The sequence below is a fragment of the Bos javanicus genome, chromosome 23, assembly GCF_032452875.1.
Source record: "Bos javanicus breed banteng chromosome 23, ARS-OSU_banteng_1.0, whole genome shotgun sequence".
Classification (NCBI taxonomy): domain Eukaryota; kingdom Metazoa; phylum Chordata; class Mammalia; order Artiodactyla; family Bovidae; genus Bos; species Bos javanicus.
This window is the reverse complement of record NC_083890.1, coordinates 31,288,346-31,315,615: the sequence shown is the minus strand read 5'-3', so window position 1 is coordinate 31,315,615 and position 27,270 is coordinate 31,288,346. Positions and strand designations below refer to the sequence as shown.

Sequence of the window (27,270 nt, the reverse complement as noted above, 5' to 3'; positions counted from 1 at the left end):
TGATATATACTGTAAGTATTTGCTACTGTTGCCTCCCAATGAGAAGGTATTTATACTTAGGAACAAAATCTGTTGGCAATATGTCCTTTATATGCATGCAAGTATGGTCCACCCAACTTAAAAAGTATAACTGTTAAACATTTACATCGATAACCTTTTACTTGGTTAATTTAGGGATGTATAGTTTCTGTTTTTGATTTGTCCTCTTTTTTCAAATATTGCACAATATATACAACAGAACAATTGTCACAATTATATAAGCCTAATTACAAATGTAAACGAGAGAACAAACGTTAAGTGTTAAATAGATAATACCTTAATGGCTTCATTATTCAAAATTTGGTGGTCTAGGTTTAGAGAAGGTAATATCAAAAAGAAATCAGGCTATAAATATAACAATAGATTTCTAAAGACAAATACTCAAACACTACATATAAATTATGTACTGAATATTTAAGGATTTTTTTTCCTGTGGGTTTTTTTGTTTGTTTTTAAGAACCGAGAGACTTCTATCGGAATTATTCAAGACGTCAATGGAAAGCCACAGAATACTAATAGATCCTCAGAAAATGTGGGAATATAGCTAAAAGTAATACCTCCCAATTCAGAAAAACCTCTGCACAAAGGGAGTAAATACAGAAAAGCTTTATTACTGGATAAGCATTAAACCAGAATGTGAAGCACATCACAGGCACTTTTGCTAAAGGGATTGCAAAGCAAGGAGAGAAATCGCTCTCTTTTATACAGCTAGATGGATACAATTTGCTCAAAAATTAGTAGACATGGCAATTTGTAATCTTGTAATAATGGAAGTTAGGCCCCTCTCTTTCTGGGAAACAGAGATCCTGTTAAAGTCTTTGATAGTGTTTCAGAGATGGGGCTAGGGTTGTTGAAAAAATATTCCTGAGTTGGGAGACTGGCTAGATGAATATTTAGCATTTGATTTTACAAAAATTAATATTGATAAGACAAGGGAATTTTTAGCTTCAGATATAAAAATACGTAAACCTAGTCATTTTGTCATTTTTTTTTTTTACATGTAGGCAATTGCTACCCTTCCTTAGTGATCAATGCAAAGAAATAGAGGAAAACAATAGAATGGAAAGACTAGAGATCTCTTCAATAAAATTAGGGATACCAAGAGAACATTTCATGCAAAGATGAGCACAATAAAGGACAGAAATGGTATGGACCTAACAGAAGCAGAAGATATTAAGAAGAGATGGCAAGAATACAAAGAACTATACAAAAAAGATCTTCACGACCCAGATAAACACGATGGTGTGATCACTCACCTAGAGCCAGACATCTTGGAATGCAAAGTCAAGTGAGCCTGAGGAAGCATCACTATGAACAACATTAGTGGAGGTGATGGAATTCCAGTTGAGCTATTTCAAATCCTAAAAGAGGATGCTAAGAAAGTGCTGCACTCAATATGTCAGCAAATGTGGAAAACTCATCAGTGGTCACAGGACTGGAAAAGGTCAGTTTTCATTCCAATCCCAAAGAAAGTCAATGCCAAAGAATGCTCAAACTACTGCACAATGCACTCATCTCTCAGGCTAGCAATGTAATGCTAAAAATTCTCTGAGCCAGGCTTCAACAGTATATGAACCATGAACTTCCAGATGTTCAAGCTGGTTTAGAAAAGGCAGAGGAACCAGAGATCAAATTGCCAATATCCACTGGAGCATTGAAAAAGCGAGAGTTCCAGAAAAATATCTACTTCTGCTTTATTGACTATGCCAAAGCCTCTGACTGTGTGGATCATAACAAACTGTGGAAAATTCTTAAAGAGATGGGAATACCAGACTACCTGACCTGCCCTCTGAGAAATCTGTATACAGGACAAGAAGCAATAGTCAGAACTGGATATATAACAACAGACTGGTTCCAAATCAGGAAAGAAGTACATCAATGCTGTATAAGGTCACCCTGCTTATTTAACTTATATGCAGTGTACATCATGAGAAATGCTGGACTGGATGAAGCACAAGCTGGAATCAAGACTGCCGGGAGAAATATCAACAACCTCAGATATGCAGATGACACCACCCTATGGCAGAACGCAAAGAACTAAAGAGCCTCCTGATGAAAGTGGAAGAGAAGAGTGAAAAAGTTGGCTTAAGACTCAACATTCAGAAAACTAAGATCATGGCATCTGGTCCCATCACTTCATGGCAAATAGATGGGGAAACAATGGAAACACTGACAGACTTTATTTCTGAGGGCTCCAAAATCACTGCTGTTGATGACTACAGCCATGAAATTAAAAGACGCTTACTCCTTGGAAGAAAAGCTATGGCCAACCTACACAGCATATTAAAACGCAGAGATATTACTTTACCAACAAAGATCCATCTAGTCAAGGCTATGCTTTTTCCAGTAGTCATGTATGGATGTAAGAGTTGGACTATAAAGAAAGCTGAGCACCGAAGAATTGATGCTTTTGAACTGTGTTGTTGGAGAAGACTTGAGAGTCCCTTGGACTGCAAGGAGATCCAACCAGTCCATCCTAAAGGAAATCAGTCCTGAATATTCACTGGAAGGACTGATGCTGAAGCTGAAACTCCAATAACTTTGGCCACCTGATGCAAAGAACTGACTCACTGGAAAAGACCCTGATGCTGGGAAAGATTGAGGGCAGGAGAAGAGGACGATAGAGGATGAGCTGGTTGGATGGCATCATCAAACAATGGACGTGAGTTTGAGTAGGCTCTGGGAGTTGGTGATGGACAGGGAGGCCTGGTGTACTGCAGTCAATAGGGTCACAAGTAGTCAGACACAACTGAGCGACTGAACTGAACTGTGGCAATCGCTCTTTGGAATGTGTGTCTACATTAGTCAAGGTTTCCCCCTTGACCTTGGGTTTCTTTCTATAGCTTCTAAGATTCTAGGAAAATGCTAAGACCTCTTTCAGAGTTTAGGTCTGGATTTCCTAATCTTATTCCTTTCCAATTTATTCCAATTCCAATCCCAATCTTATTCCTTTCCAATTTTGTACCAAGGATCTTTTAAATTTTAAATTCATTGTTCTGGTTTATAAAGCTGCCATGTATTTTTTCATTGTAGAGAATATTTCTGTAATATGACTTTGTTTTCGTTGAAATCCTTTTTAATTGCATTCCACCCTCACCAACTGTTCTGCCGGATATTACAGTGAGCCTGTACTTTATCATCCTTCCACACTAGTGTTAACGCCTATTGAACAGTCATAGGTTTACTTCATGAGGACTCATGGAGCTATCACTGTGATCGAACCTTAAGACTTCATGTCTAAACTCGCTACGAAAGTGCCTTTCTCTCTCCCTTGTGTTCGAAGAGAAATACCACTCTGGTTTAATCTTAAGCCACATGTATTTGGGTGACATATTTGCTTTCATTTATATCTAGGCTATTAGACCTGGAGAAGGCAATGGCACCCCATTCCAGTACTCTTGCCTGGAAAATCCCATGGACGGAGAAGCCTGGAAGGCTGCAGTCCATGGGGTCGCTGAGGGTCGGACATGACTGAGCGACTTCACTTCCGCTTTTCACTTTCATGCATTGGAGAAGGAAATGGCAACCCACTCTAGTGTTCTTCCTGGAGAATCCCAGGGACGCGGGAGCCTGGTGGGCTGCTGTCTGTGGGTCGCAGAGTCGGACACCACTGAAGCGACTTAGCAGCAGGCTATTAGACCAAACATTCCACTGAGTAGGTTACAAAGTAAAATACAAAACTATGTTCAAAACATTGCCTGGAAGCGTAAAATGTAACTCAACACTCACAAAGGGTGGAAACAGTGCTCCTAAGCAGTTTAAAGGAGTGTACAGAACAGGAGGAAGAAAACCCAAAAGCAAAGAAGCATCACGGCTCCTCGAGTGAAAAAGTGGGGGCCCTTAAAAGGACCTTTTGTTGAATACCGGAGAACGTGGACACTCAGCCGCCGAAGCCGTAGAGGGTGCGGCCCTGTCGCTTGAGCGCGTAGACCACGTCCATGGCGGTGACAGTCTTGCGCTTGGCGTGCTCGGTGTAGGTGACCGCGTCGCGGATCACGTTCTCCAGGAACACCTTCAGCACCCCGCGGGTCTCCTCGTAGATGAGCCCGGAGATACGCTTCACACCACCACGACGAGCCAGGCGCCGAATAGCAGGCTTGGTAATGCCCTGGATGTTATCACGAAGGACTTTGCGGTGGCGCTTAGCGCCTCCTTTGCCCAGACCCTTTCCGCCTTTGCCGCGACCAGACATGGCGTAAACCCAGAAAATCGAAAAAGCCCGACTTGCCAGCCTCGCGATGCACCTTTATACGTCTGTTGGCGGACCGAACTGAGAACCTGAAGAAAGGAGGAGGCGGGAAATCACGCCTTAAGCGGGGGAGGAGAATTGGACCAAAAAAAAAAAAAAGAGGCCTTCTCTGTTCCTTTGTGCTGTGGTGACTCTTTTGTTACCTTGTTTTAAAACTTTAGCAATTGCTTTTGAATGCGAGCACAAAACACGAATGTTGTGTAAAATATACAGAAAAGGCAGGTAATAAAATAATAATTCACAGATCACTGCTAGTAGCTATTTGGTATTTTGGTGAACAGATAAAAGCACATACTCTTTCAAAGAAAATGTATGCAATGCCATAAATGGCATTTTGGAACCTCCTTGCATGGTTTACATTTTCGTCAATTTCCCTTATTTAAAGAGAAAATGTATTTTTAACGCCTGCTTGTTAACTTTATGAATTCTCTTTTATAGTTTTAACAAACTCCCTAGTAATCAGTGTTTTTGAAAAATATGTTTTTTTCCATTTAGTAAAAATTTACTTCTTCACTGTACTTGGGTATACTATACTGCCATTTCTAACAAAGTGTACCAGAATATGTCACTCCTAAATATCCTTCTTAAGCATAAGAATTATAATGAGCTGATGGTTTTGAGAAAAAGAAAACACAGGAGAAGCTATAAAAACAGAATTTAATACCGAGGCCTTCCCTGGTCGCTCAGATGGTACAGAATCTTTCTGCAATACAGGAGACCTGGGTTGGATCCATGGGTCAAGAAGATCCCCTGAAAAAGGGAATGGCTACCCACTCCAGTATTCTTGACTAGAGAATTCCATGGATAGAGGAGCCTGGCAGGCTACAGTCCATGGGATCACTAAGAGTCGGACACAACTGAGCAGCTAACACATACCATAAGGGAAATTTACATTTATATGAGAAATCTCCATTTGTAAGAGTATCTCCTTCTTTGAGCCAGGAAGAGAAAGATATTAATAACTCACAATAAATTTACCTGAGGAAGGTGCAGGACTTAAATCTGCCGCACCTGGTTTACTCTGTGTTTCCTGCTCAATCCCTATAAATGCCACTACCTCCAACATATTTTGTATTTAGATGAAGATGATATTTAAAGTAGTGGTTCAAGCCACTTCTGGGAGTTTTACTCAGTTCCCCTCTGTGTATTCTATGTATACATCAGACATACATGGTATTAAACTTGTTTTTCTCTTGTAAATCTGTTTCTTATTACAGGAAGCTCTCAGTCACAGAATGAGTGAAACTAATATATTCATATAAACAATTGAAATAGCATAGATAAAGGTCTGGGAGTAGAGAAGTTTTTAAAAACCACAAAAACAACTTTGGGGAAAGACATTTTCTGAGAACTTAAGAAATTTGTATCATTGCTACTGCTGCTGCTAAGTCGCTTCAGTCGTGTCCGACTCTGTGCGGCCCCATAGATGGAAGCCCACCAGGCTCCTCTGTCCCTGGGATTCTCCAGGCAAGAATACTGGAGTGGGTTGCCATTTCCTTCTCCAATGCATGAAAGTGAAAGTGAAGTCGCCATGTTGTGTCCTACTCTTAGCGGCCCCATGGACTATAGCCTACCAGGCTCCTCCATCCATGGGATTTCCCAGGCAAGAGTACTGGAGTGGGGTGCCATTGCCTTCTCCATTTGTATCATTGAGGGCTCCATAATTCTCTGTCCTTAATGCTGGCCCCTGTCCAGAGTCCCTGCCTTCTTCCAAATTGTTGCTATTTAGTCACTCATTTGTGCCGAACATTATTGTGACTCCATGGACTATAGCCAGCCAGGCTTCTCTGTCTCTGAGATTTCCCAGACAAGAATACTGGAGTTCGTTGCCATTTCCTTCTGTAGGAGATCTTTCTGACCCAGGGATCGAACCTATGTTTCCTACATTGGCAAGCTGATGTTTCCTACATTGGCAAGCTGATTCTTTAACACTGAGCCACCAGGGAAGACCAAATTACTGGTCCCCCAAATCTCTCAATCTCTTTATTATTCCACCATGTCATTAATATTCATCAATCCTGAATATTCATTGGAAGGAGTGCTGCTGAAGTTGAAGCTCCAACACTTTGGCCACATGATGTGAAGAAGTGACTTACTGAAAAAGACTCTGATGCTGGGAAAGATTGAAGGTGGGAGGAGTCATTTCAACTGAAATGACTGACTGAGAGACAGGAGGAAACAAACTACAAGTGTCAGATTTTTGGTTTCCCTGATAGGTCGGTTTGTGAAGAATCCCCTTGCAATGCCGGAGACCCTGATTCGATTCCTGGGTCAGGAAGATCTCATAAAGAAGGGATAGGCTACCTGTCCCAGTATTCTTGGGCTTCCCTTATGACTCAGCTGGTAAAGAATTTCCCCGCAATGCAGGAGACCTGGGTTTGTAAGATCCTGGAGAAGGGAAAGGCTACCCACTCCAGTATTAGGCCTGGCGAATTCCATGGACTCAATAAGTCAATCAGTTCAGTTACTCAGTTGTGTCGGGCTCTTTGTGATCCCATAACCTCATGTCCATTGAGTCAGTGATGCCATACAATCATCTCATCCTCTGTTGTCCCCTTCTCCTCCCACCTTCAATCTTTCCCAGCATCAGGGTCTTTTCCAATGAGTCAGTTCTTCACATCAGGTGGCCAAAGTATTGGAGTTTCAGCTTCAGCATCAGTCCTTCCAATGAATATTCAGGACTGATTTCATTTAGGATGGACTGTTTGGATCTCCTTGCATTTCAAGGGACTCTCAAGAGTCTTCTCCAACACTATAGTTCAAAAGCATCAATTCTTCGGCACTCAGCTTTCTTTATAGTCCAACTCTCGTATCCATACATGACTACTGGTAAAACCATAGCTGTGACTAGATGGACCTTTGTCGGCAAAGTAATAGCTGCTTCTTAATATGCTGTCTAGGCTGGCCATAGCTTTTCTTCCGAGGAGCAAGTGTCTTTTAATTTCATGTCCATGTATAGTCAATGGGGTCGCAAAGATTTGGACACGACTCAGCGACTTTAAATGTAAATTGAGACCCTGTAATCTCAAGACAAACTCTTCTCCTCTCTTAACTATCTAGAAGAATTCAAAATGGGAGTTTCTAGGCTTCCCTGGTGGTTCAGATGGTAAAGAATCTGCCTTCAATGCAGGAGACCTGGGTTCCATCCCTGGGTCAGAAATGTCTCCTGGAAAAGGAAATGGCTACCCATTCCAGTATTCTTGCTCAAAGAACTCTATGGGATGGAAAATCCCATAGACAGAGGAACCTTGTGGGATGCAGTCCATGGGGTCACAAAGAATCAGACATGACTGAGCAATTGAAACTTTTACTTTCCCAGAATTATTACCAGAGAAAAATTTTGAGTCCCTCAATTACATGGTAGGGCAAACTAATTATCCAGTATTTGCTTTTTCTCTTATTGTTCTGTGAATTACCCTGTTGTACTTGGAAGCTGTTATCTAATTCCTTAGCTCAGAATGGCATATAAACTTCATTTTACATTCTTTTTTTGAACTTCCCGCGTGTGTGGGGTTTCCATATGTATGAAATTCAATTTGATCTTACTTCTGTTAATCTATCTCATCATGTCAATTTGATTATTAGACCTGTAAAAGAACCTCAGAAGGGTAGAGGAAAATTCTTTCTCCCCAATAATACACAAAAAAATCTAATATGGGAAGATACTGCCCAATGCTTGCATAGTAGTCCAGTCTGCCGAGAGGGAAATTAACGTGAAGACCAATTTCAAGAACAAAGTTTAACTAATACTTTCATAAATCTTCTGCCACTCAAACTGAAGTGTACCTCTTATGAAGGTTTTGCAGCATAAATTATGGAATTCTTTAGGATCTAATTGAAAGAAATATCTAAATTATTTTGGCAGGATTTTTGGAAAGTTGTGTTATCTCCATTTTCAAATACAAGTTTTATTTTCTTTCTGATTGTGTAGATAGTAAAGAACAGTAAGTGCTTCATCCAATGAAATTGGATTAATAGTCCATTACAGTCCATAGAATTCTCCAGACCAGAATACTGGCGTGGGTAGCTGTTCCCTTCTCCAGAGGATCTTCCCAACCCACGGATCAGACTCTTCCTAACACAGGGATGGAAGCCAGGTTCTCCCATATAGCAGGTGGATTCTTTACCGGCTGAGCCACAAGGGAAGCCCAATTTTAAAAGCTCAGTTAATATGTGGAATTATAAGTAATGACATATCACACTTGAAAATTTTATTTAAAACACAATTTTTATTCATATATCAACTATTTGATTACACGTTCATTGATTAACATTAATAATAAAGGCAATATTTTAACAGTGTGATGGTCCTTGTTGTGGGGAATAGAAATGATGCAAGAAGGGTTACTTCTTGCATGATCAACATCAGTAACTATAACCATAGCATATTTTATTATTAAAACATGAAGATCTCATAGGCCTTCCTTGGAGCCGTAGCATTTATTCTCGAGAGTTCTAGTTCTGAGATATAGCTGTTTAAAACTTACAGACTCAAATAATGCACATGAGTTTTTAAGAGGAAAAAACTGAATAATTAGATTCACTGAAATCAGAATTCGATTCTTCCAACATCAAATAAATTTAAATTAAAAAGAAAAAGGAAACCTCCCGATTGTTTGTTGTGGTCACTGTTATTTCAAAGAATATTATTTACATGTGATTGCAGTTGAGATTTAAATATAGGAAATATTTCAAGAGACTCAGAAAATTTATTCCAGAGGACTAGGAATGAGATAGTAATTCCTTTCATTAAAATGTATTCATAATGAAAACTAGATTACCTGGTGTGGAGAATTGAAGGCCCTCTTTAGTTAGTATAGTTACTATAGTATAGTTAGTATGACTTGATCTGAGAGCAGGGTGAGTGATGATAGTGGGGGAAAAGGGGAACAAGAATCAATGACAGCATTAGGACTGTAAGAACCTGGTTTGCAGATTTATCTTATAAATGTGATTTACAATGCCGACCTTGTCTATTTGTTAAGGCACATCTTCCTAATGGATGAATAATTGATGTCTTTTACTTCACTAGCATTGATGTAAACAGCCCACTATAAGGTGTATTCTTTGCCTGAAGCTACTTGAAACAAGTATTTTACCTTGCTGGGTTTATTCTCATTTAGGAGGGTGAGTGGTGCGCCCTAAGATTCAACTGAAATAGGAGGGGAGCTAGGCCCGTCATATGGTCCTAAGGTTTATGTTTCAGATAGCCATTTTACCTTGTAAAGGAATCACAAAAGGACGTTAATTCTGCCCTCATACCTTGCTATCCGAAACAATGTGAATTTGAAAGTACAGCTCGTTTTGCTGATAAAGTGGGTGGCTCTGAAAAGAGCCTTTTGGTTTGAACAGGTTTGAGTTCCAAGCAATGCCAGGCTTCTACTTGCCCTTGGCCTTGTGGTGGCTCTCGGTCTTCTTGGGCAGCAGCACCGCCTGGATGTTGGGCAGGACACCACCCTGAGCGATGGTGACTTTGCCCAGCAGCTTGTTGAGCTCTTCGTCGTTGCGGATGGCCAGCTGCAGGTGACGCGGGATGATGCGGGTCTTCTTGTTGTCCCGGGCCGCGTTGCCCGCCAGCTCTAAGATCTCGGCTGTCAGGTACTCCAGCACCGCCGCCAGGTACACCGGGGCCCCGGCCCCAACCCGCTCGGAGTAGTTACCCTTGCGGAGCAGCCGGTGCACTCGGCCCACGGGGAACTGGAGCCCGGCCCGCGAGGAGCGGGTCTTGGCCTTTGCACGAGCCTTGCCTCCTTGCTTGCCACGACCAGACATGATGAGAGTATAAACTCACCAACATAAAATATACGTGTATACAACCAGACCTATCTTATTTATAGTCTTTACTGGGCGCGAAAATAACGGTGGACCATTGGCTAAAGCTGCAGTTTCACCTAACCCAATGAAACCGTGAGTTTGAAATACGCTTCTTTTAATTGGACAAAACTATTATGTGACGTTTCCAGCATTCACCACCAATCAGACGCCTGGCATTACTCCCTGCCTCCTTTAAGAAGCTGGGAAGGAAGCGCATTCTTACCGCTTCTCTTTTCTTCCTGTTGCTTTTGGGTTGTTTGGCAGTAAACTCCCGGCCATGCCTGAACCCTCGAAGTCCGCTCCGGCCCCGAAGAAGGGCTCCAAGAAGGCAGTGACCAAGGCGCAGAAGAAGGACGGCAAGAAGCGCAAGCGCAGCCGCAAGGAGAGCTACTCCGTGTACGTGTACAAGGTGCTGAAGCAGGTCCACCCGGACACCGGCATCTCGTCCAAGGCCATGGGCATCATGAATTCGTTCGTGAACGATATTTTCGAGCGCATCGCGGGCGAGGCGTCGCGCCTGGCTCACTACAACAAGCGCTCGACCATCACATCCAGGGAGATCCAGACGGCCGTGCGCCTGCTGCTTCCCGGAGAACTGGCCAAGCACGCCGTGTCTGAGGGCACCAAGGCCGTCACCAAGTACACCAGTTCTAAGTGAGCCGGCCCGCCATGGAGTGATCGGTAAGGCTTGGCCTACACCCCAAAGGCTCTTTTCAGAGCCACTCAATCTTCTAAAGAGAACTGGCACTAACTTTATTCAGTAGGTGTTTCTTATATGCTATTAAGTAATAAGTTCCGGTTTTTTGTTTTCCCTTAAACAAGAGAAATTTACTTGTCACAGTTGTAGAAGGCAGAAGTCCAAGACTGCTGTTAATAGGGGTGGTTTCTTCATAGGCTTCTCTTTGGCTTCCAGGTGGCCATCTTTTCTGTCTTCACTAGGTATTCTTTCTGTTCACATTTCCTTTGATCTTGTTAGAAATTGCTTTCTCTGTAATGTAGATGGTGCTGCAGCAATGCTGGAGGTGTTTTTATGTGTTTATGTCGAGAAAGGTCAAGTTCATTATCAGACAAATGTAAAGAAAACAAAATAGCGTTTGTCCCAAAGCAAAATCAGCTCTCCTTTACGTCTGAAGTTGACAAAAGATTTCGTTGACCATGGCTTGTCCCCTGCATCCTTAATTTTAACGTGTGTGTGCCTGAGTACAGTTCCTTGGAACACAGTAGGAAAGTTACAAATCGCATTATCCACTTACGTTTTCTTTGTGGAGCGCTGCTGTCTTTCTTCCCCTTTCCCTGAGTTAAATTTGCCAAGTATTAAGTTAAAAAGGCAAAAGCAAAACAAACGGAAGTGAGAATCTAATTACAGATCAGGCGGGTGCCACATTTCGTCGATAGCCAATCCAGACGCTGCGCGCGCACTTTGAAATTTACTAACTGTCGCTTGTGACTCCATCCTAACGGGAGAGTTCCGGGCCAAGCGGCTTTATGGGAAAAACTCTGCCATTTTCTCCAAACCCTGGTTTCTTTCTCTTTCCAGCATGTCTCTGGGATTTACTTTTGCTGTATTAGTTGGAATAAATTTTTTAAAAATAGAGGACTGTTCTCCCATCCTCAAAGGAAGGTAAAATTCCATCTCTTCATTTTAGGCCCTTAGGAATGGCATATTTAAAACTATTTTGGTCTTTACCCAGAATCAAGGTGGCAATGCTTCCCCCTAACAGCATGTTATTCTATCAAGTGACCACTTGATAAAAAAATGACCATTTGTTCATACTGCATATGAAAATGTATAGGTGACCTAACATTTAATTTGCAGTATGCCAAGACATAAATGAGTAGCCACGAAAAGTTTCTTAGGACTAAAGTCTTACTATGTGGAAAACTACTCGAAATCTTTGCTTAAGACCTCACATTCAGAATTAATAGGTATAACCTACATCTTTGGAAACTATTATTTTTTTTCCCACTAGGTGACTTATAATTTCAACTTTCTGACTTTTTATATTAGGCATATTAAAAAGAATAATTTTAATTTTAATTTAATAATTTAATAATAATTTAAATGTAGGTTTTATTAAAACACAGACAAAATATTTCCCAGAGGGTTTCCTCATGTGCTTAGAATGAAGAAAAATATCCATTAATTAAAGATATTTTTTCAATATGTTTTAATTCTTTAAAAATGACTTTATATCCTGTCTGCTTTAATTGTGAAAATAATGCAGAATATAAAATTAAGAGTATAGGCATGGCCTGTTCATGCATAAAATGACAATGTTCACTATAAAGTTATACCTTAATACTAGGAATATGTATATGTGATGTGAATCTGGAGTTGCAAATATAGGTCAAATATATCAGTGTCTTTTACTAGTTAGTTCTTGTGGAACAGTGTTTTGAGAATGTGAGGTGACATGTTACATGGCAGAGAAGAGTGAAGTTATCAGCTCAAGAAGAAAAGAGTCTGATTTGAAAAAATTTTATTTTGGGAAAAGATGAAGAACTTTCAGTGAAAAGAGTAACAGGCCCTTAGCTTTTGAAAATACATTTTTTTAAGTTTGTTATGGCAGTGTTCTAAGTTCTCTAAGGCAGCCGGGCATCACACAAAGCAGTCTAACATAAATCTTGGTCTGGAGATTTCCACCTCTACTCAGGAATCTAAAGTCCTTGAAGAGGAACTAATTACAAGTTTGAGACAAAGGAAATCCTGATGGGTGTACAACATGTATGTTGACTCAACACAAGGATGGTCTCCCATGTCTGGAGTAACAATAGAGTTAAGACAAGAGAGGCAAGAAAACCTGAAAGTAGTGCCAACTTGAGATTTAAGAACAGTTTTATAGTCATCCACTGGAATAGTTTGGTATATAAAAAGCCATGAATCCATGATAATAAGCAATTGGAGCAAATACTATATAATGAGCTGAATAAGAAGTTTACATGGTGTGTCACACTATTCATATTTTCCCAACTCTTTGTGCCCTATGTCATGGAGATGAGTTATCTTCTTCACCTGAAGGTGCCTGGCCTTGCATTCTTAAGGTTTTATTGTACTTATATGAGGGGAAACTTAACCTCCTGTGATGCTATAGGATGAAGTCTCAAAAAAGATCTTCCTGAGAATCTCACTGATGCTTTGTTCACTAAAATTTCATTTCAGGAGAGCAAATTGCATTTTAATGATTTCCATTCTTAGAAATCCATCCAAACTCTAATTCCCAAGGCAGTCTTAAATTATCCTGTGTATCAGCTTCTACCATAGCCATCCCCAACACTGTGCATGTGTGCTCAGTCACTTCAGTCATGGAAATTGGATATATCTCAAAGAAGTTCGTGCTGTATTTGAGTCAAATCTTTTGAACGTTAGCATTTCATCTGGCTCTATATTTTTGCAGAGTTCACACCAAAGAGCTTAACACTTAACATTCAAACACCTTCACCTCACTATCAAGGACATTTTTATCAAAGCTATCACCTCTGTAATCACATATTTTTCCCTGAAACTTTGACTTATGCCTTGTTTTCCAGAACTACATCCATCACTTTGCGATTCTGCTGAAGCCATCAGTGCAATTAAACTCGAGTACTCAGAACAACGTCCACTATGGATTCTTCACGTCTGTCATCCTGACAGTCCTCCGATACATTTTCATTGGATCCAACATCTTGGTGGAGGAAAATCCCTGAACACTATCCTGACTTCTTAAGGTGGAATGCTTATCTCTTTAGGCTACATGAGACTGTAGCTGTTGCTTCCTTCAAACCTAGTGTTAAATTTTGGCAGTGACCATACTGTGGGACATAGACTTCTAAAAGCTACAAACCATGACTTTGAATAGTTTTTCAGTTGTAATTTGATGGAGTTAAGAAATATAATTGAAGAATATATGCCATTTATCTGTATCATGTGCTGCTGCTCTAATGTTCCAGACTTCAGTCCATCCTATGTAGGAAGGTGAAAGCTTGCAATAGTCCTTTAAGGCCACTCTCATTCCATATCTATTTTCTAGATGCAAAGAGACGGGGAGTATTTTGTCTAAATAGCTAGAGGATCAATGACAGAGTCAGTTTTTAAGCCTCATGGTAGTGGCCATCACTATAAAAATGATGTTATTTTGTGGTCTTCTTTCAAAACAAATAAATAAATGGAGATGGGCCATTTGTATTTGTTTTAATAGTGAAAAAGTTGCCATTCTTTACTTGGGGGAAAAAAAAAGTTTGTCCTTCTTGTCCCCAAGAACAGAAAAGAAAAAAAAGGGCAGTTTATTATTTTTTTCTTGGTGAACACTGGTCCAGCTCTCTTTAGAGGGTCCTGTAGCCCTACTCCTATCATCATTCAATTAATAACTTTTGCCTTTCCTGTGGGAAACAAGCATGTATAGCAAAGTCTGCCTGTTGATTATAATACTGAAATTAAAAAATCAAAACTGAAACCTGTTTCTAACTTTTCCAAAAGACAGTGTTTGAAAATTACAACTTAAATTCACATAGTGATTGTACACAGACTGTATTTCATCTGTTGGAAATGTGTGCCAATTTGCTGTTAAATCATGCTACCAAGGAGCAGAGAGAAACCTGCCCACTGAAACTGCTGTGTGAGACATGGAATTATATCTCTTATCTGACCATCATTTCTGCCTTGAAAGTGGTAATGAAATTGACCAGAGGTCCCTCCCTGAAGCAGCAGCCCAGCTGGGAAGACCCTTTATATTCATTTTCCTAGAGGGTCAGCAATTCAGATTTCCCCAAGTGAAAGGCTTAAACTTTCACTCTGGATGAAACCTGAATGCTGTTTATTTGCAATGGATGCTAAACATTAACCTATTCTTTTTCTTAGTTTCTTTTGTCCTCCTCATTCCAAAGGACCAAAACTAGGCCTAGTCCAGGGAAGGGAATCATGAGGTCCTGATTTCTATGGCCTGTTCTACTTAAAGGAAGGCAGCTTTAATGGGGAAAAATCCTCCCGCCTATCAAAATGTAACCATATTTAGGGATAGAGTCTTTAAATAGGTAATTAAATTAAAATGAGGTCATTGGAGAGTGATTGGGTCCTGATCCAGTATGACCAGTGTTCTCTTAAAAAAGGAAATTTGGACACAGACAGGCATAGAGGGAACATATGTGAAGACAGAGGGGGAAACATGGCCATCTATGCTAAGGAGAGGGCCTAGAACCCATCCTTCCCTCATGGCCCTCAGAAGGAAGTAACCCTTCTGGCACTTTGATCTCAGACTTCTAGATTACAGAAGAATGAGAAAACAATTTTCCATTTTTTCAACCACCCAGACACCCAGACAGGAATACCTTGTTAATGGCAGTGGTGAAGGCAAAAGTGAAGTTGCTCAGTCGTGTCCAATTCTTTGGACCCCTTGGACTGTAGCCTACCAGGCTCCTCCGTCCAAGGGATTTTCCAGGCAAGCATATGGGAGTGGGTTGCAATTTCCTTCTCCAGGAGATCTTCCCTACCCAGGGACTGAACCCGTGTCTTCCTCAATGTAGGCAGACGCTTCAACGTCTCAGCCACCAGGAAATCTACCAGTAACAGTAACATAGCAGCCAGTAACATAAATATAATGCTACAATCCCAGTCCTCTGTCTCTTTACCTGTAGACCAAAGATACTATTAGCACGTATCTCCTTAGATTGAAAAAATAAAAAAAAAGAAGAAAAATTAAATAATGCACAGTATCTGAAGATAATATACACTTAACACATGGCAGCCAATAATTAACGTGACTTTTTCCCCCTGTATGCCAAAAGCAAGATGTAAATGCCATATAATTTACTCCTTGAAGGCAGATCTTTGAGTAAAGAGCCATAACATAAACGCTGACATTCAGTCATCCTGTAAATGACAAAATATTAGAGCAAGTTAAATAAAAAACATCCAGATGTATAAGGAGATAAAGTAAATGAAATATATGACAATAAAATGCTAAAGATGGAAAAACTGAATAGTTTACCAAAGCAGGTCATTTTGATATTCTGAACTAATAAGAGTATACCTGAAAGCAACCTAAACAGGTAGAAGTAGCATAGGCCCCAGAAAACCATTTGAGACTGAAGTTATGCCAATACTTGCTAGCTGGATATGTTGGATTTTACTTTAGTGAACCCATGTGTATGATCAGGCCACACAAGATGGCTGTTCTCTTGCTCTCTGTACATTCCTTGCTTGAACAGCCCCTGCTTTCCATCATCCCACTCATAGGACTGACCTTTTGTCTTAATCATAGAAATTAAACTTCTTAAGTGCTTGCCCCCTGTTCCAACAAGTAATTGTTGTATTCTTAGAACAGAATAGCTTTAGCATGCTGGGTTAATAAAGAGAACACTTGATGGTTGTTAACCAAAGGAACTGTTGAAGGAGATCATCTGTTGGTTTCCCTGGTAGTTGATGAGCTCACATGACATCCATTCCCACTGTAATTGTTACACCTCGCCACTCTACCCCCATGAAGACTGCTGCCTTGTCCTGTTTCAGACCTGTAAGATACCCTAGCCAATAAACTGTTGATGTCTCTGTTGCTGTCTCCAGATATTTTCTTTGGTCTCAAGGTTGGGGGATTATAGGACTTGCAGGGCTACAGAGTATAGCCTAACACCATGATTCTCCTGTAAAATGGAGATAATAATGCAGCCCCAGTTTTCTTAGGACTTTATGAGATGATATACACTGCTTCCAAGTGTGTTCTTGGAAGCTGGATGAGGTCCACAAATGTTACTATGAAAGAGACATTACATAGATTTTTTTTCCTTTCAACAAAATAAGTAATTATTTAATTTAAGAATTAAAAGTATAATAAATGTTTCACCACAGAGTGATCTTCTCTAGGTCATACAGTTTTATATTTTCTGAGTTAGACATCAGATCAGTCGTTCAGTCGTGTCCAACTCTTTGCAACCCCATGAATCGCAGCACGCCAGGCCTCCCTGTCCATCACCAACTCCCGGAGTTCACTCAGATTCATGTCCATCAAGTCAGTGACGCCATCCAGCCATGTCATCCTCTGTCGTCCCCTTCTCCTCCTGCTCCCAATCCCTCCCAGTATCAGAGTCTTTTCCAATGAGTCAACTCTTCACATCAGAGGGCCAAAGTACTGGAGTTTCAGCTTTAGCATTATTCCTTCCAAAGAAATCCCAGGGCTGATCTCCTTCAGAATGGACTGGTTGGATCTCCTTGCAGTCCAAGGGACTCCCAAGAGTCTTCTCCAACACCACAATTCAAAAGCATCAATTCTTCGGCGCTCAGCCTTCTTCACAGTCCAACTCTCACATCCATACATGACCACAGGAAAAACCATAGCCTTGACTAGACGAACCTTTGTTGGCAAAGTAACGTCTCTGCTTTTGAATATGCTATCTGGGTTGGACATAACTTTCCTTCCAAGGAGTAAGCGTCTTTTAATTTCATGGCTGCAGTCACCATCTGCAGTGATTTTGGAGCCCAGAAAAATAAAGGCTGACACTTTCCACTGTTTCCCCATCTATTTCCCATGAAGTAATGGGACCGGATGCCATGATCTTAGTTTTCTGAATGTTGAGCTTTAAGCCAACTTTGTCACTCTCCTCTTTCACTTTCATCAAGAGGCTTTTGAGTGCCTCTTCACTTTCTGCCATAAGGGTGGTGTCATCTGCATATCTGAGGTTATTGGTATTTCTCCCAGCAATCTTGATTCCAGCTTGTGTTTCTTCCAGTCCAGCATTTCTCATGATGTACTCTGCATAGAACTTAAATAAACAGGGTGACAATATACAGCCTTGACAAACTCCTTTTCCTATTTGGAACCAGTCTGTTGTTCCATGTCCAGTTCTAACTGTTGCTTCCTGACCTGCATACAAATTTCTCAAGAGGCAGATCAGGTGGTCTGGTATTCCCATCTCTTTCAGAATTTTCCAGTTTATTGTGATCCACACAGTCAAAGGCTTTGGCATAGTCAGTAAAGCAAAAGCAGATGTTTTTCTGGAACTCTCTTGCTTTTTCCATGATCCAGCGGATGTTGGCAATTTGATCTCTGGTTCCTCTGCCTTTTCTAAAACCAGCTTGAACATCAGGAAGTTCACGGTTCACATATTGCTGAAGCCTGGCTTGGAGAATTTTGAGCATTACTTTACTAGCGTGTGAGATGAGTGCAGTTGTGCCGTAGTTTGAGCATTCTCTGCCATTGCCTTTCTTTGGATTGGAATGAAAACTGACTTTTTCCAGTCCTGTGGCCACTGCTGAGTTTTCCAAATTTGCTGGCATATTGAGTGCAGCACTTTCACAGCATCATCTTTCAGGATTTGGAATAGCTCAACTGGAATTCCATCACCTCCACTATCTTTGTTCATAGTGATGCTTTCTAAGGCCCACTTGACTTCCCATTCCAGGATGTCTGGCTCTAGGTCAGTGATCATACCATCGTGATTATCTGGGTCGTGAAGATCTTTTTTGTACAGTTCTTCTATGTATTCTTGCCATCTCCTCTTAATATCTTCTGCTTCTGTTAGGTCCATACCATTTCTGTCCTTTATCGAGCTCATCTTTGCATGAAATGTTCCTTTGGTATCTCTGATTTTCTTGAAGAGATCCCTAGTCTTTCCCATTCTGTTGTTAGACATATAGTGTCTTAATTGAATAGTACATTAGTTAACTAGTATTTTTTTTCACAGCTGTACTAAGTACCATTGGGAGCATGGAAATTTATTGTAAGTAGTATGTAGACTTTGGTATTTAAAATGTTGAAACAGAGAATGAAAATATCATTCTGTTTTCTACTCTCTTTAAATCTTTCTGATTAAGTAACTGGGGACGTGTTAATTTGGTGCTGGTAGGTCTTCAAGGCCTAACACATATTAATCCTTGCTCCCTTCCCTGATTTTTCAATGTCATAACAAAGAACAATTTTCAGGCTCAAAGTGCATGCTCTTGTTCAATCACAGCTGACTCTTTGCAACCCTATAAATTGTAGGCCACCAGGCTCCTCTGTCCATGCAATTTTCCAGGCAAGAATAATGGAGTGAGTTGCCATTTCCTCCTCCAGGAGATATTCCTGACCCAGGGATCCAACCTTGAATCTGAATTCTTACCACTGCACTACCTGGGAAGCCAACTAGTAGGCAGTAAATAGCATATAACTGAAGTTGAATAACATATGTGGGCTTCCCTGGTGGCTAAGTGGAATTGGCCTGCATTGCAGGAAATGCTGGTCCGATCCCTGGGTCAGGAAGATTTCCCTAAGAAGGAAATGGCAACCCACTTGTGTTCTTGCCTGGAAAATCCTATGGACAGAGAATCCTGGCGGCCTACAGTCTGTTTGGTCACAAAAGAGTGGGAAACAACTTAGCGACTAACAGGCAACCACTGGGAGATTGAACCGCCCTCTGGGAGAAACAGTGGAAACAGTAGCTGACTTTATTTTGGGGGGCTCCAAAATCACTGCAGATGGTGATTGCAGTCATGAAATTAAAAAACACTTACTCCTTGGAAGGAAAGTTATGACCAACTTAGACAGCATATTAAAAAGCAGTCATTACTTTGTCCACAAGGGTCCGGTCTAGTCAAGGCTATGGTTTTTCCAGTAGTCATGTATGGATGTGAGACCTGGCCTATAAAGAAAGCTGAGTGCCAAAGAATTGATGCTTTTGAAGTGTGGTGTTAGAGAAGACTCTTGAGAGTTCCTTGGACTGCAAGGAGATCAGTCCTGGATGGTCATTGGAAGGACAGATGTTGAAGCTGAAATTCCAATACTTTGGCCACCTGATGCAAAGAGCTGACTCATTTGAAAAGACCCTAATGGTGGGAAAGATTGAGGGCAGGAGGAGAAGGGGAGGACAGAGGATGAGATGGTTGGATGGCATCACCAACTCAATGGACATGGATTTGGGTAGACTCCGGCAGTTGGTGATGGACAGGGAGGCCTGGCGTGCTCTGGTTCATGGGATCGCAAAGAGTCGGACAAGACTGAGCGACTGAACTGAACTGGGAGAAAAAATGCCATCCTGCTACTCTCCTTCAGGTCTCAAAGACTGCCTTTTCATTTAGAATTTCTCCCTTATTACAAAGGGGAGAAAAGGTAAAGAAATGAGTGAAATGAACTGTGGAGCTGACTCAGAAAAGAAACTGACATGTTCTAGATTTTTCCCGTATAGAATCTGACCATGTAAAAAAGTGAACAGTAGTGCCATTACCAAAAGGGGTGAAACCTTTAAACTTAAGAACATGCAGCAGCACCTAACTACATGAAAAATCTAAAGGTAGGACAACCTGCTTCTATGCGTGCTCAGTCATTAAGTCGTGTCCAACTCTTTGCGACCCCCATGGACTGTAGGCCGCCAGACTCCTCTATCCATAGGATTCTCCAGGAAACAATACTGGAGTGGGGTGCCATGCCCTTCTCCAGCGGATCCTTCCAATCAAGGCATCTCCCTGCGGCTCCCGCATTACAGGTAGATTCTTCGCCTCTAAGCCACCGGGGAAGCCCAATACTGCTTTTACCTACTTCTAAAGTTACATCAATTAAGTGCCAGTTCTCTTTGGAAACCGTGGATGGCTCTGAAAAGAGCCTTTGGAAGTGCTGGAGTCTGATCAAGCAGCCAGTGGCTCACTTGGAGCTGGTATACTTGGTGACGGCCTTGGTGCCCTCAGACACGGCGTGCTTGGCCAGTTCTCCGGGAAGCAGCAGGCGCACGGCCGTCTGGATCTCCCTGGATGTGATGGTCGAACGCTTGTTGTAGTGAGCCAGGCGCGACGCCTCGCCCGCGATGCGCTCGAAGATGTCGTTGACGAAGGAGTTCATGATGCCCATGGCCTTGGACGAGATGCCGGTGTCCGGGTGGACCTGCTTCAGCACCTTGTACACGTACACGGAGTAGCTCTCCTTGCGGCTGCGCTTGCGCTTCTTGCCGTCCTTCTTCTGCGCCTTGGTCACTGCCTTCTTGGAGCCCTTCTTCGGGGCCGGAGCAGACTTGGCTGGCTCCGGCATGACTGACAATAATTACAAGATCGCAGGAAAAAGACAAAAGGATCTCCCAGCACGTCCATTTTATAATGCAATATGCAAATTAGATTTTGTAACGCTCTATGTCTGATTGGCGAATACTCGTTGTGACATCACATTCAATTTTGTCCAATGAAAACGCTCATTTTAAGGACCTACACTTTACTCTGCAACATTAACTGCAACTTTACCCAATGGAATAGCTTCTTTTTCGCGCCCAACTGCAGCTATAAAATGTGCAGTTTTCTTTCACTTTAGTGCCTTCGGCTGTAGTCTTGAAGAGTTGTAGTATGTCTGGACGTGGTAAGCAGGGCGGCAAAGCTCGCGCCAAGGCCAAGACCCGCTCTTCGCGGGCCGGGCTCCAGTTCCCCGTAGGCCGAGTGCACCGCCTGCTCCGCAAGGGTAACTACGCTGAGCGGGTCGGGGCCGGGGCCCCGGTGTACCTGGCGGCGGTGCTGGAATACCTGACAGCCGAGATCTTAGAGCTGGCGGGCAACGCGGCCCGGGACAACAAGAAGACGCGCATCATCCCGCGTCACCTGCAGCTGGCCATCCGCAACGACGAGGAGCTCAACAAGCTGCTGGGCAAAGTCACCATCGCTCAGGGTGGTGTCCTGCCCAACATCCAGGCGGTGCTGCTGCCCAAGAAGACCGAGAGCCACCACAAGGCCAAGGGCAAGTAAGGCGTCAAGAGCCACGCTTTCCAAACCAAAGGCTCTTTTCAGAGCCACCTACGTTTTCTGCTGAGGAGCTGGGACAGTAGTATTAACCTTACTCTGCTACGTTGCTTCAGTAGTGTCTGACTCTTGCGTCCCCATAAACGGCATCCTTACCAGGCTGTCCTGTCCCTGGGATTCTCTCGGTTGCCTGCCATGTACTGCAGTCAGTCATCAGGGTCTTCCGTCCTCCGTCCAGGCAAGACGCTAGTTTTCGTGCTGTCAGTGCTAGTTTTACCTCATATACCAGGGTCTATCTCTTGGTAGCAAGAAAATGGGAATTATTTACGCAAGGAGAGCGGGAATAGATCTACGGATGGAATATTCTCTTGGAGAGCGGAGATAGTGCACAGCTGTTTCCAGAGATCTCTGGGTGGCTCTGAAAAGAGCCTTTGGGGTTTGCTTCTCAAGCGTCAACTTTCTACTTCTTCTTAGGAGCCGCCTTCTTCGCCTTTGCAGCTTTGGGTTTTGCTGCCTTAGGCTTGGAGGTTTTGGGTTTCGCCGCTTTTGGCTTCACTGCCTTGGGCTTCGCGGGGCTCTTAGCAGCCTTCTTTGGCTTTGCCGCAGTTTTGGCCTTCTTGGGGCTCTTGGCCACTTTTTTGACACCAGAGGCCGCGGGCTTTTTCGCCTTCTTAGGCGTCTTCTTAACGGTTTTCTTTGCTCCTGCAGCCTTCTTGGGTTTCTTAGGGGTGGCCCCTGCGGGTTTCTTCGCTTTAGCAGCCCCTGCTTTCTTGGCTTTGGGCTTGGCTTCCCCGGCAGCCGCCTTCTTGTTGAGCTTGAAAGAGCCGGAAGCCCCGGTGCCCTTGGTCTGCACCAGGGTGCCCTTGCTCACCAGGCTCTTGAGACCCAGCTTGATGCGGCTATTGTTCTTCTCCACATCGTAGCCACCGGCTGCTAGCGCCTTCTTGAGCGCAGCCAAAGAAAGGCCATTGCGCTCTTTGGAGGCGGCGACAGCCTTAGTGATCAGCTCGGAAACTGGGGGCCCGGTAGCCTTGCGCTTCGCCGCTCCACCGCTCGCGGTCTTCTTGGTTGCTTTCTTCTTGGCAGGAGACTTCTCCACCGGCGCCGGGGCGGCCGTTTCTGCAGGAGCGGTCTCCGACATGGCGAAAGGAGAACCTGCTAGAAGGAGAGAGACTCAAATTCCAAAGAGCAAGTTTTGCAATGCCGTCTTGCTCCGGCCCGGGCTTATATAAGTCGGTGCTGCCCTGTGATTGGTGGAGCGTCCGATCCACCGCCCTCAGGCAGCCGTTTGTCGTGGTTGGACTCCCAAACTGTGTTTGTTAGTCCCCAAAATTTGATTAAATGTTAAAAACAGTGGTACATAATTTGACTCTTTGAAGGTCCAAAGGAGGAAAACAGCCTCCAATTTCACATACTTGTTTGTGTTTTTATGACTCACGCGCAGTTAATGAAAAATATTTTTAAAAATCCCTTCAGCTTTTCCTATAGATTCACCGGACTTAAGGCATCGAGCTACGTAGTTGCATATTGCAATAAAGTTTTAGTAAGTATCTAGTGAATGTTTTTTAAAAGGCTTTGTTGCCAAGTTCGGCCTTCGATTTTTGCAAGAGGAAAGACACTAGGTTCCTTGATTTTGCTTAAACTTTGCTTCGAACGGCAGCAAGTAACACAGGTGCAGGACGGCCAGTTGCCTACAGCCACAAATTAAGCACATAGATTTTACTTTAAAAACCGGTTTTGCCTTCCAAGGAGTTTCCAGGTGCCAATATCTTTAGAGAATGGGATTTCGCGGCTCGGTCTAGTTCTGTGGTCAAAATGACTTCTTCCCTGAGGAATAGAAATTGCTTTGGCTTCAGAATCCAATGACAGGTCTTCAAATTCAAACAAATTTAGTATGTTTTTGATTGCGAAGCTTTCTCCCTTTAATTTGTAAGCAAATCCATTAAAATAAGAAGAAAGAAAATGTCTTAACCCAGAGATGTATTTTAGGAAAAAACTCTGAAATGTGCTAAAAATTATTCAAGGGCTTCCAGCAACACCGGAAAGGCTGTTTAGATGACATGGGTCTCTCTCCGTCTTTCAGAAGCTGTTTTCCTCCTTTGGAACTTCAGCACTTTCCACTGCTCTCCCTCAAACTCCATCTCCACCAACATTTAACAAATTGAATGGTCAGGAACACCTTCTTTTGTAGGACCTCAGTGTGGATATTTTGCATATTTAATGAAGATAGACCTGTATCTTTCAGTGAAATAATTGGCCTCTGACTACAAGTGTGGATTGGATAGTAAGGGAGTGAGTGGAGGTTATAGAAGTTTAAGAGAATTCAGGAAAACATTAACATCCAAGGGACCTGAGGCAGTGACTGTGAAGTGAAATGGAGGGTGATGTTTATTATTTATTGGGAGGGGGAAGCTTGGAGAGGATTTTGTCCCTGGATGCAATGATGATTAGGGTCTCTCATGCATTCAACAGTCAGTTCTTGTGAAAACCTGTAGGCTGACATGCTTCATGTCTTCAGGGGTTCCTGGAGTTGAAACTACAGCCTACTATGGCCAAATCTAGACAGTGGCTTATTTTTGTATGGCCAAGCTAAGAGTTTCTCTATATTTTAAGAATATTTTAAAGATGTAACAGAGACCATATGTTACCTGCTAAACCTAAAATATTTACTTTATGGCTTTCACGGCCTTGAATTCCTCCTCAGATAGTTCATGTTATTCTTACAGGTCTGCCCTTTTCAGAATTGTGTAAACCCAGATCTAAAGAAAAGATCTTAAGAAAATGACTCAATCAAGCATTTCCCACTGTTTCAATCACGAAACTTTCAGAAAACTTGGGAACGCTGGCAGTGGGGGGGTGTCTGCTTTACAAAAGGAGGGGGGCATAATACAGCTAACATTCATTGAGCATTTATAGTCTTAGTATGGCCTACAAACTAATTCACTTGCTACATTTTACAACTGTTGTAGGTGAGTCCCAGAGAGAAGCTGAGTAACTGGGCAATTGACTGCTGTGAATCTCGAACCTCGACCACTATTTCTTCCTGCAACAGGGAGACAGGAGACACATTATCTGAAGTTGTATGGTACTACTTGGCAAAAGGTGGGGGGAAAGCGCTTCATTTGTCATTACAGAACTGTCCGCAGAAAGCACTGGTTAACAAGGAATGGGCCACTTCTTCAGTCACTTCCTTTAGCCAAGGATTAAACATTATCACTTTAAAAAAATGCTTCTCCTAGAAAGTTTGAGTGACTAGGAGCCCAGGATACAGCCACTTCTACATAGTATTGACGTGGTACAATAATATTTGGGTCCACGAAGCGTTTCATTTAAAATTCATGCCGTTTTTCATTTGCTGGTAATATGTATACTCGACAAGGAACAGCTCCTTTTTGGTGACAATTGAGGGGCTCTTAAAAGAGCCTTTGGGGATAGGTATGTGTTAGCTAGAGGAGCCACAAAATTTATGCTCTCTCCCCGCGGATGCGGCGAGCAAGCTGGATGTCCTTGGGCATGATAGTGACGCGCTTGGCGTGGATGGCACACAGGTTGGTGTCTTCGAAGAGCCCCACCAGATAGGCCTCGCACGCCTCCTGCAGCGCCATCACGGCCGAGCTCTGGAAGCGCAGGTCGGTCTTGAAGTCCTGCGCGATCTCGCGCACCAGCCGCTGGAACGGCAGCTTGCGGATCAGCAGCTCCGTGGACTTCTGGTAACGGCGAATCTCACGCAGAGCTACCGTGCCAGGCCGGTAGCGATGCGGCTTCTTCACGCCGCCGGTGGCCGGCGCGCTCTTGCGAGCCGCCTTGGTGGCGAGCTGTTTGCGCGGCGCCTTGCCGCCGGTGGACTTCCGAGCCGTCTGCTTAGTGCGAGCCATTGGTAAGTAGTGCCAACCGCCTAACACTGATGTGAGCGCTCGGCCGTCCCAAAATATATAGCGAACCTCGCGTCTTGATTGGACAATAGACTGCTGCTCTCTCTCTTACCCCGCCCTTCCACGCCCATTCTTTCTGGGTTTAGGAAGCATTGTCCCGCCTCTACTTCGGACGCTAGGATTACGTGGTGAGGAAATATCGTTGGCTTTCAAAAAAACCCTGCAGGATGTATCCAAATTCTTAAATTTGTCGTCTAGAGCTGGGGTCCCCAACCTCCGGGATCTAAATGTCTAGTGATCTGAGGTGGAACTGATGAAATAAAAGTAAGAATAAAGTGTGCTAGTCTCTCAGGAGTGTCCGAATCTGTGATGCCATGGACTGTAGGCTACTAGCCTCCTCTGTCCATGGGATTTTCCAGGCAAGAATACTCAAGTGGTTTGCCGTTTCCTACTCCAGAGAAATAAAGTGCACAATAAATAGTCGCTCTTCAGTTGCGCAGCCGTGTCCCTGCTCTTTGCGACCCCATTGACTACGGCATGACAGGCTTCACTGTTCTTCACTATCCCTTGGAGTTTGCTCAAATTCATGTCCGAATCAGTGATACCATCCAACCATCTCATCTTCTGTCGCCCCCCTTCACCTCCTGCCCTCAATCTTTCTCAGCATCAGGATCTTTTCCGATGAGTGGGCTCTTCGCATGACGTGGCCAAACTTGGAGCTTCTAATATGCTTAAATCATCCCGAAACCATCCTCCCACCCAGGCGCGTGGGAAAACTGTCTTCAAAATCGGTCGCTGCCGCCGAAAAGGTTGCGGACAGCTGGCCTAGACAAGTGTCTTGCATTTTAGATATAAGATGTCATGATTTGACAAGCTTGAATAAGTTGAAAGGAGTGTTTAAGTGGAGGCCATTAAGTTAAAGTCAACCCAGCCACTACGTTCTGTTCCAGAACTCTTATAGCTTAGTAAAACGGAGCTTAGTTACCTTTTTCCTTAAACTTCTTGTGTTATTGCTAGCCATACTGCTTCGTGAGTATTTACCCTTTAAGTGCGAGCAGTCAACACAAGGTTATTTTGCCTAGCTTATAAGAAACGACATCAAACGAAAACCTGCCACTGTTGTTGACCGGAATACTGACGGAGAACTGGAGCTTTGACCATACTCAAATTATTTTTCAGACATCAATCTTCCCCACACAACCTAACGACTTTAGCGCCTACAGCTCTTTACCAGAGTCAGTGGGTGGCCCTAAGAAGGGCCTTTAAGGTAGGGTGATTAAATGCACCTTTAACCGCCGAAGCCGTAAAGGGTACGTCCCTGGCGCTTCAGCGCGTACACCACATCCATGGCGGTAACAGTTTTGCGCTTGGCGTGCTCGGTGTATGTGACCGCGTCCCGAATCACATTTTCCAGGAACACCTTCAGCACCCCACGAGTCTCCTCATAGATGAGACCGGAGATCCGCTTCACGCCACCACGACGAGCCAGACGACGAATGGCGGGCTTGGTGATGCCCTGGATGTTGTCACGAAGAACCTTGCGGTGGCGCTTAGCACCCCCTTTCCCGAGGCCCTTACCGCCCTTGCCACGACCAGACATATCTGCACCCACAGTCGTTACGACGCCGTAGCTCGCCAAG

At 43.1% G+C, this 27,270-nt stretch overlaps 6 protein-coding genes across 6 annotated transcripts; 2 read left to right on the top strand and 4 right to left on the bottom strand.

Moving 5' to 3' along the window:
* Positions 1-1,015: 1,015 nt before the first annotated feature.
* LOC133237030 (uncharacterized) lies at positions 1,016-27,270 on the bottom strand. The gene is made up of 4 exons (XM_061399372.1): positions 26,945-27,270; positions 25,743-25,748; positions 25,305-25,671; positions 1,016-4,262 (listed from the first exon to the last, which is right to left on the bottom strand). The coding sequence occupies exons 1-4, from the start codon at positions 27,228-27,230 to the stop codon at positions 3,920-3,922; spliced, it is 1,002 nt and encodes a 333-aa protein (XP_061255356.1). The 5' UTR covers positions 27,231-27,270; the 3' UTR covers positions 1,016-3,919.
* LOC133237003 (histone H2A type 1-D) lies at positions 9,607-10,102 on the bottom strand. The gene has a single exon (XM_061399342.1). The coding sequence runs from the start codon at positions 10,058-10,060 to the stop codon at positions 9,668-9,670; it is 393 nt and encodes a 130-aa protein (XP_061255326.1). The 5' UTR covers positions 10,061-10,102; the 3' UTR covers positions 9,607-9,667.
* Positions 10,284-13,782, top strand: LOC133237010 (histone H2B type 1-N). The gene is made up of 2 exons (XM_061399349.1): positions 10,284-10,783; positions 13,631-13,782. Exon 1 carries the CDS (start codon positions 10,380-10,382, stop codon positions 10,758-10,760), a length of 381 nt encoding a protein of 126 aa, XP_061255333.1. The 5' UTR covers positions 10,284-10,379; the 3' UTR covers positions 10,761-10,783; positions 13,631-13,782.
* On the bottom strand, positions 15,365-21,106 carry LOC133237022 (histone H2B type 1-C/E/F/G/I). Its single transcript, XM_061399364.1, has one exon. The coding sequence runs from the start codon at positions 21,064-21,066 to the stop codon at positions 20,686-20,688; it is 381 nt and encodes a 126-aa protein (XP_061255348.1). The 5' UTR covers positions 21,067-21,106; the 3' UTR covers positions 15,365-20,685.
* LOC133237001 (histone H2A type 1) lies at positions 21,339-23,122 on the top strand. Its single transcript, XM_061399340.1, has one exon. It carries the CDS (start codon positions 21,372-21,374, stop codon positions 21,762-21,764), a length of 393 nt encoding a protein of 130 aa, XP_061255324.1. The 5' UTR covers positions 21,339-21,371; the 3' UTR covers positions 21,765-23,122.
* H1-5 (H1.5 linker histone, cluster member) lies at positions 22,171-22,980 on the bottom strand. The gene has a single exon (XM_061399316.1). The coding sequence runs from the start codon at positions 22,897-22,899 to the stop codon at positions 22,219-22,221; it is 681 nt and encodes a 226-aa protein (XP_061255300.1). The 5' UTR covers positions 22,900-22,980; the 3' UTR covers positions 22,171-22,218.

Excerpts from the sequence above, each read along its gene's own strand:
- H1-5 (XM_061399316.1), bottom strand. The coding sequence starts at position 22,899 with ATGTCGGAGACCGCTCCTGCAGAAACGGCCGCCCCGGCGCCGGTGGAG.
- LOC133237010 (XM_061399349.1), top strand. The coding sequence starts at position 10,380 with ATGCCTGAACCCTCGAAGTCCGCTCCGGCCCCGAAGAAGGGCTCCAAG.
- LOC133237022 (XM_061399364.1), bottom strand. The coding sequence starts at position 21,066 with ATGCCGGAGCCAGCCAAGTCTGCTCCGGCCCCGAAGAAGGGCTCCAAG.
- LOC133237003 (XM_061399342.1), bottom strand. The coding sequence starts at position 10,060 with ATGTCTGGTCGTGGCAAGCAAGGAGGCAAGGCTCGTGCAAAGGCCAAG.
- LOC133237030 (XM_061399372.1), bottom strand. The coding sequence starts at position 27,230 with ATGTCTGGTCGTGGCAAGGGCGGTAAGGGCCTCGGGAAAGGGGGTGCT. Across the intron at positions 4,263-25,304 it reads CTCTTCGAAGACACCAACCT|TCGGGCTTTTTCGATTTTCT; the intron begins GTGTGCCATCCA and ends GAGGCTGGCAAG.
- LOC133237001 (XM_061399340.1), top strand. The coding sequence starts at position 21,372 with ATGTCTGGACGTGGTAAGCAGGGCGGCAAAGCTCGCGCCAAGGCCAAG.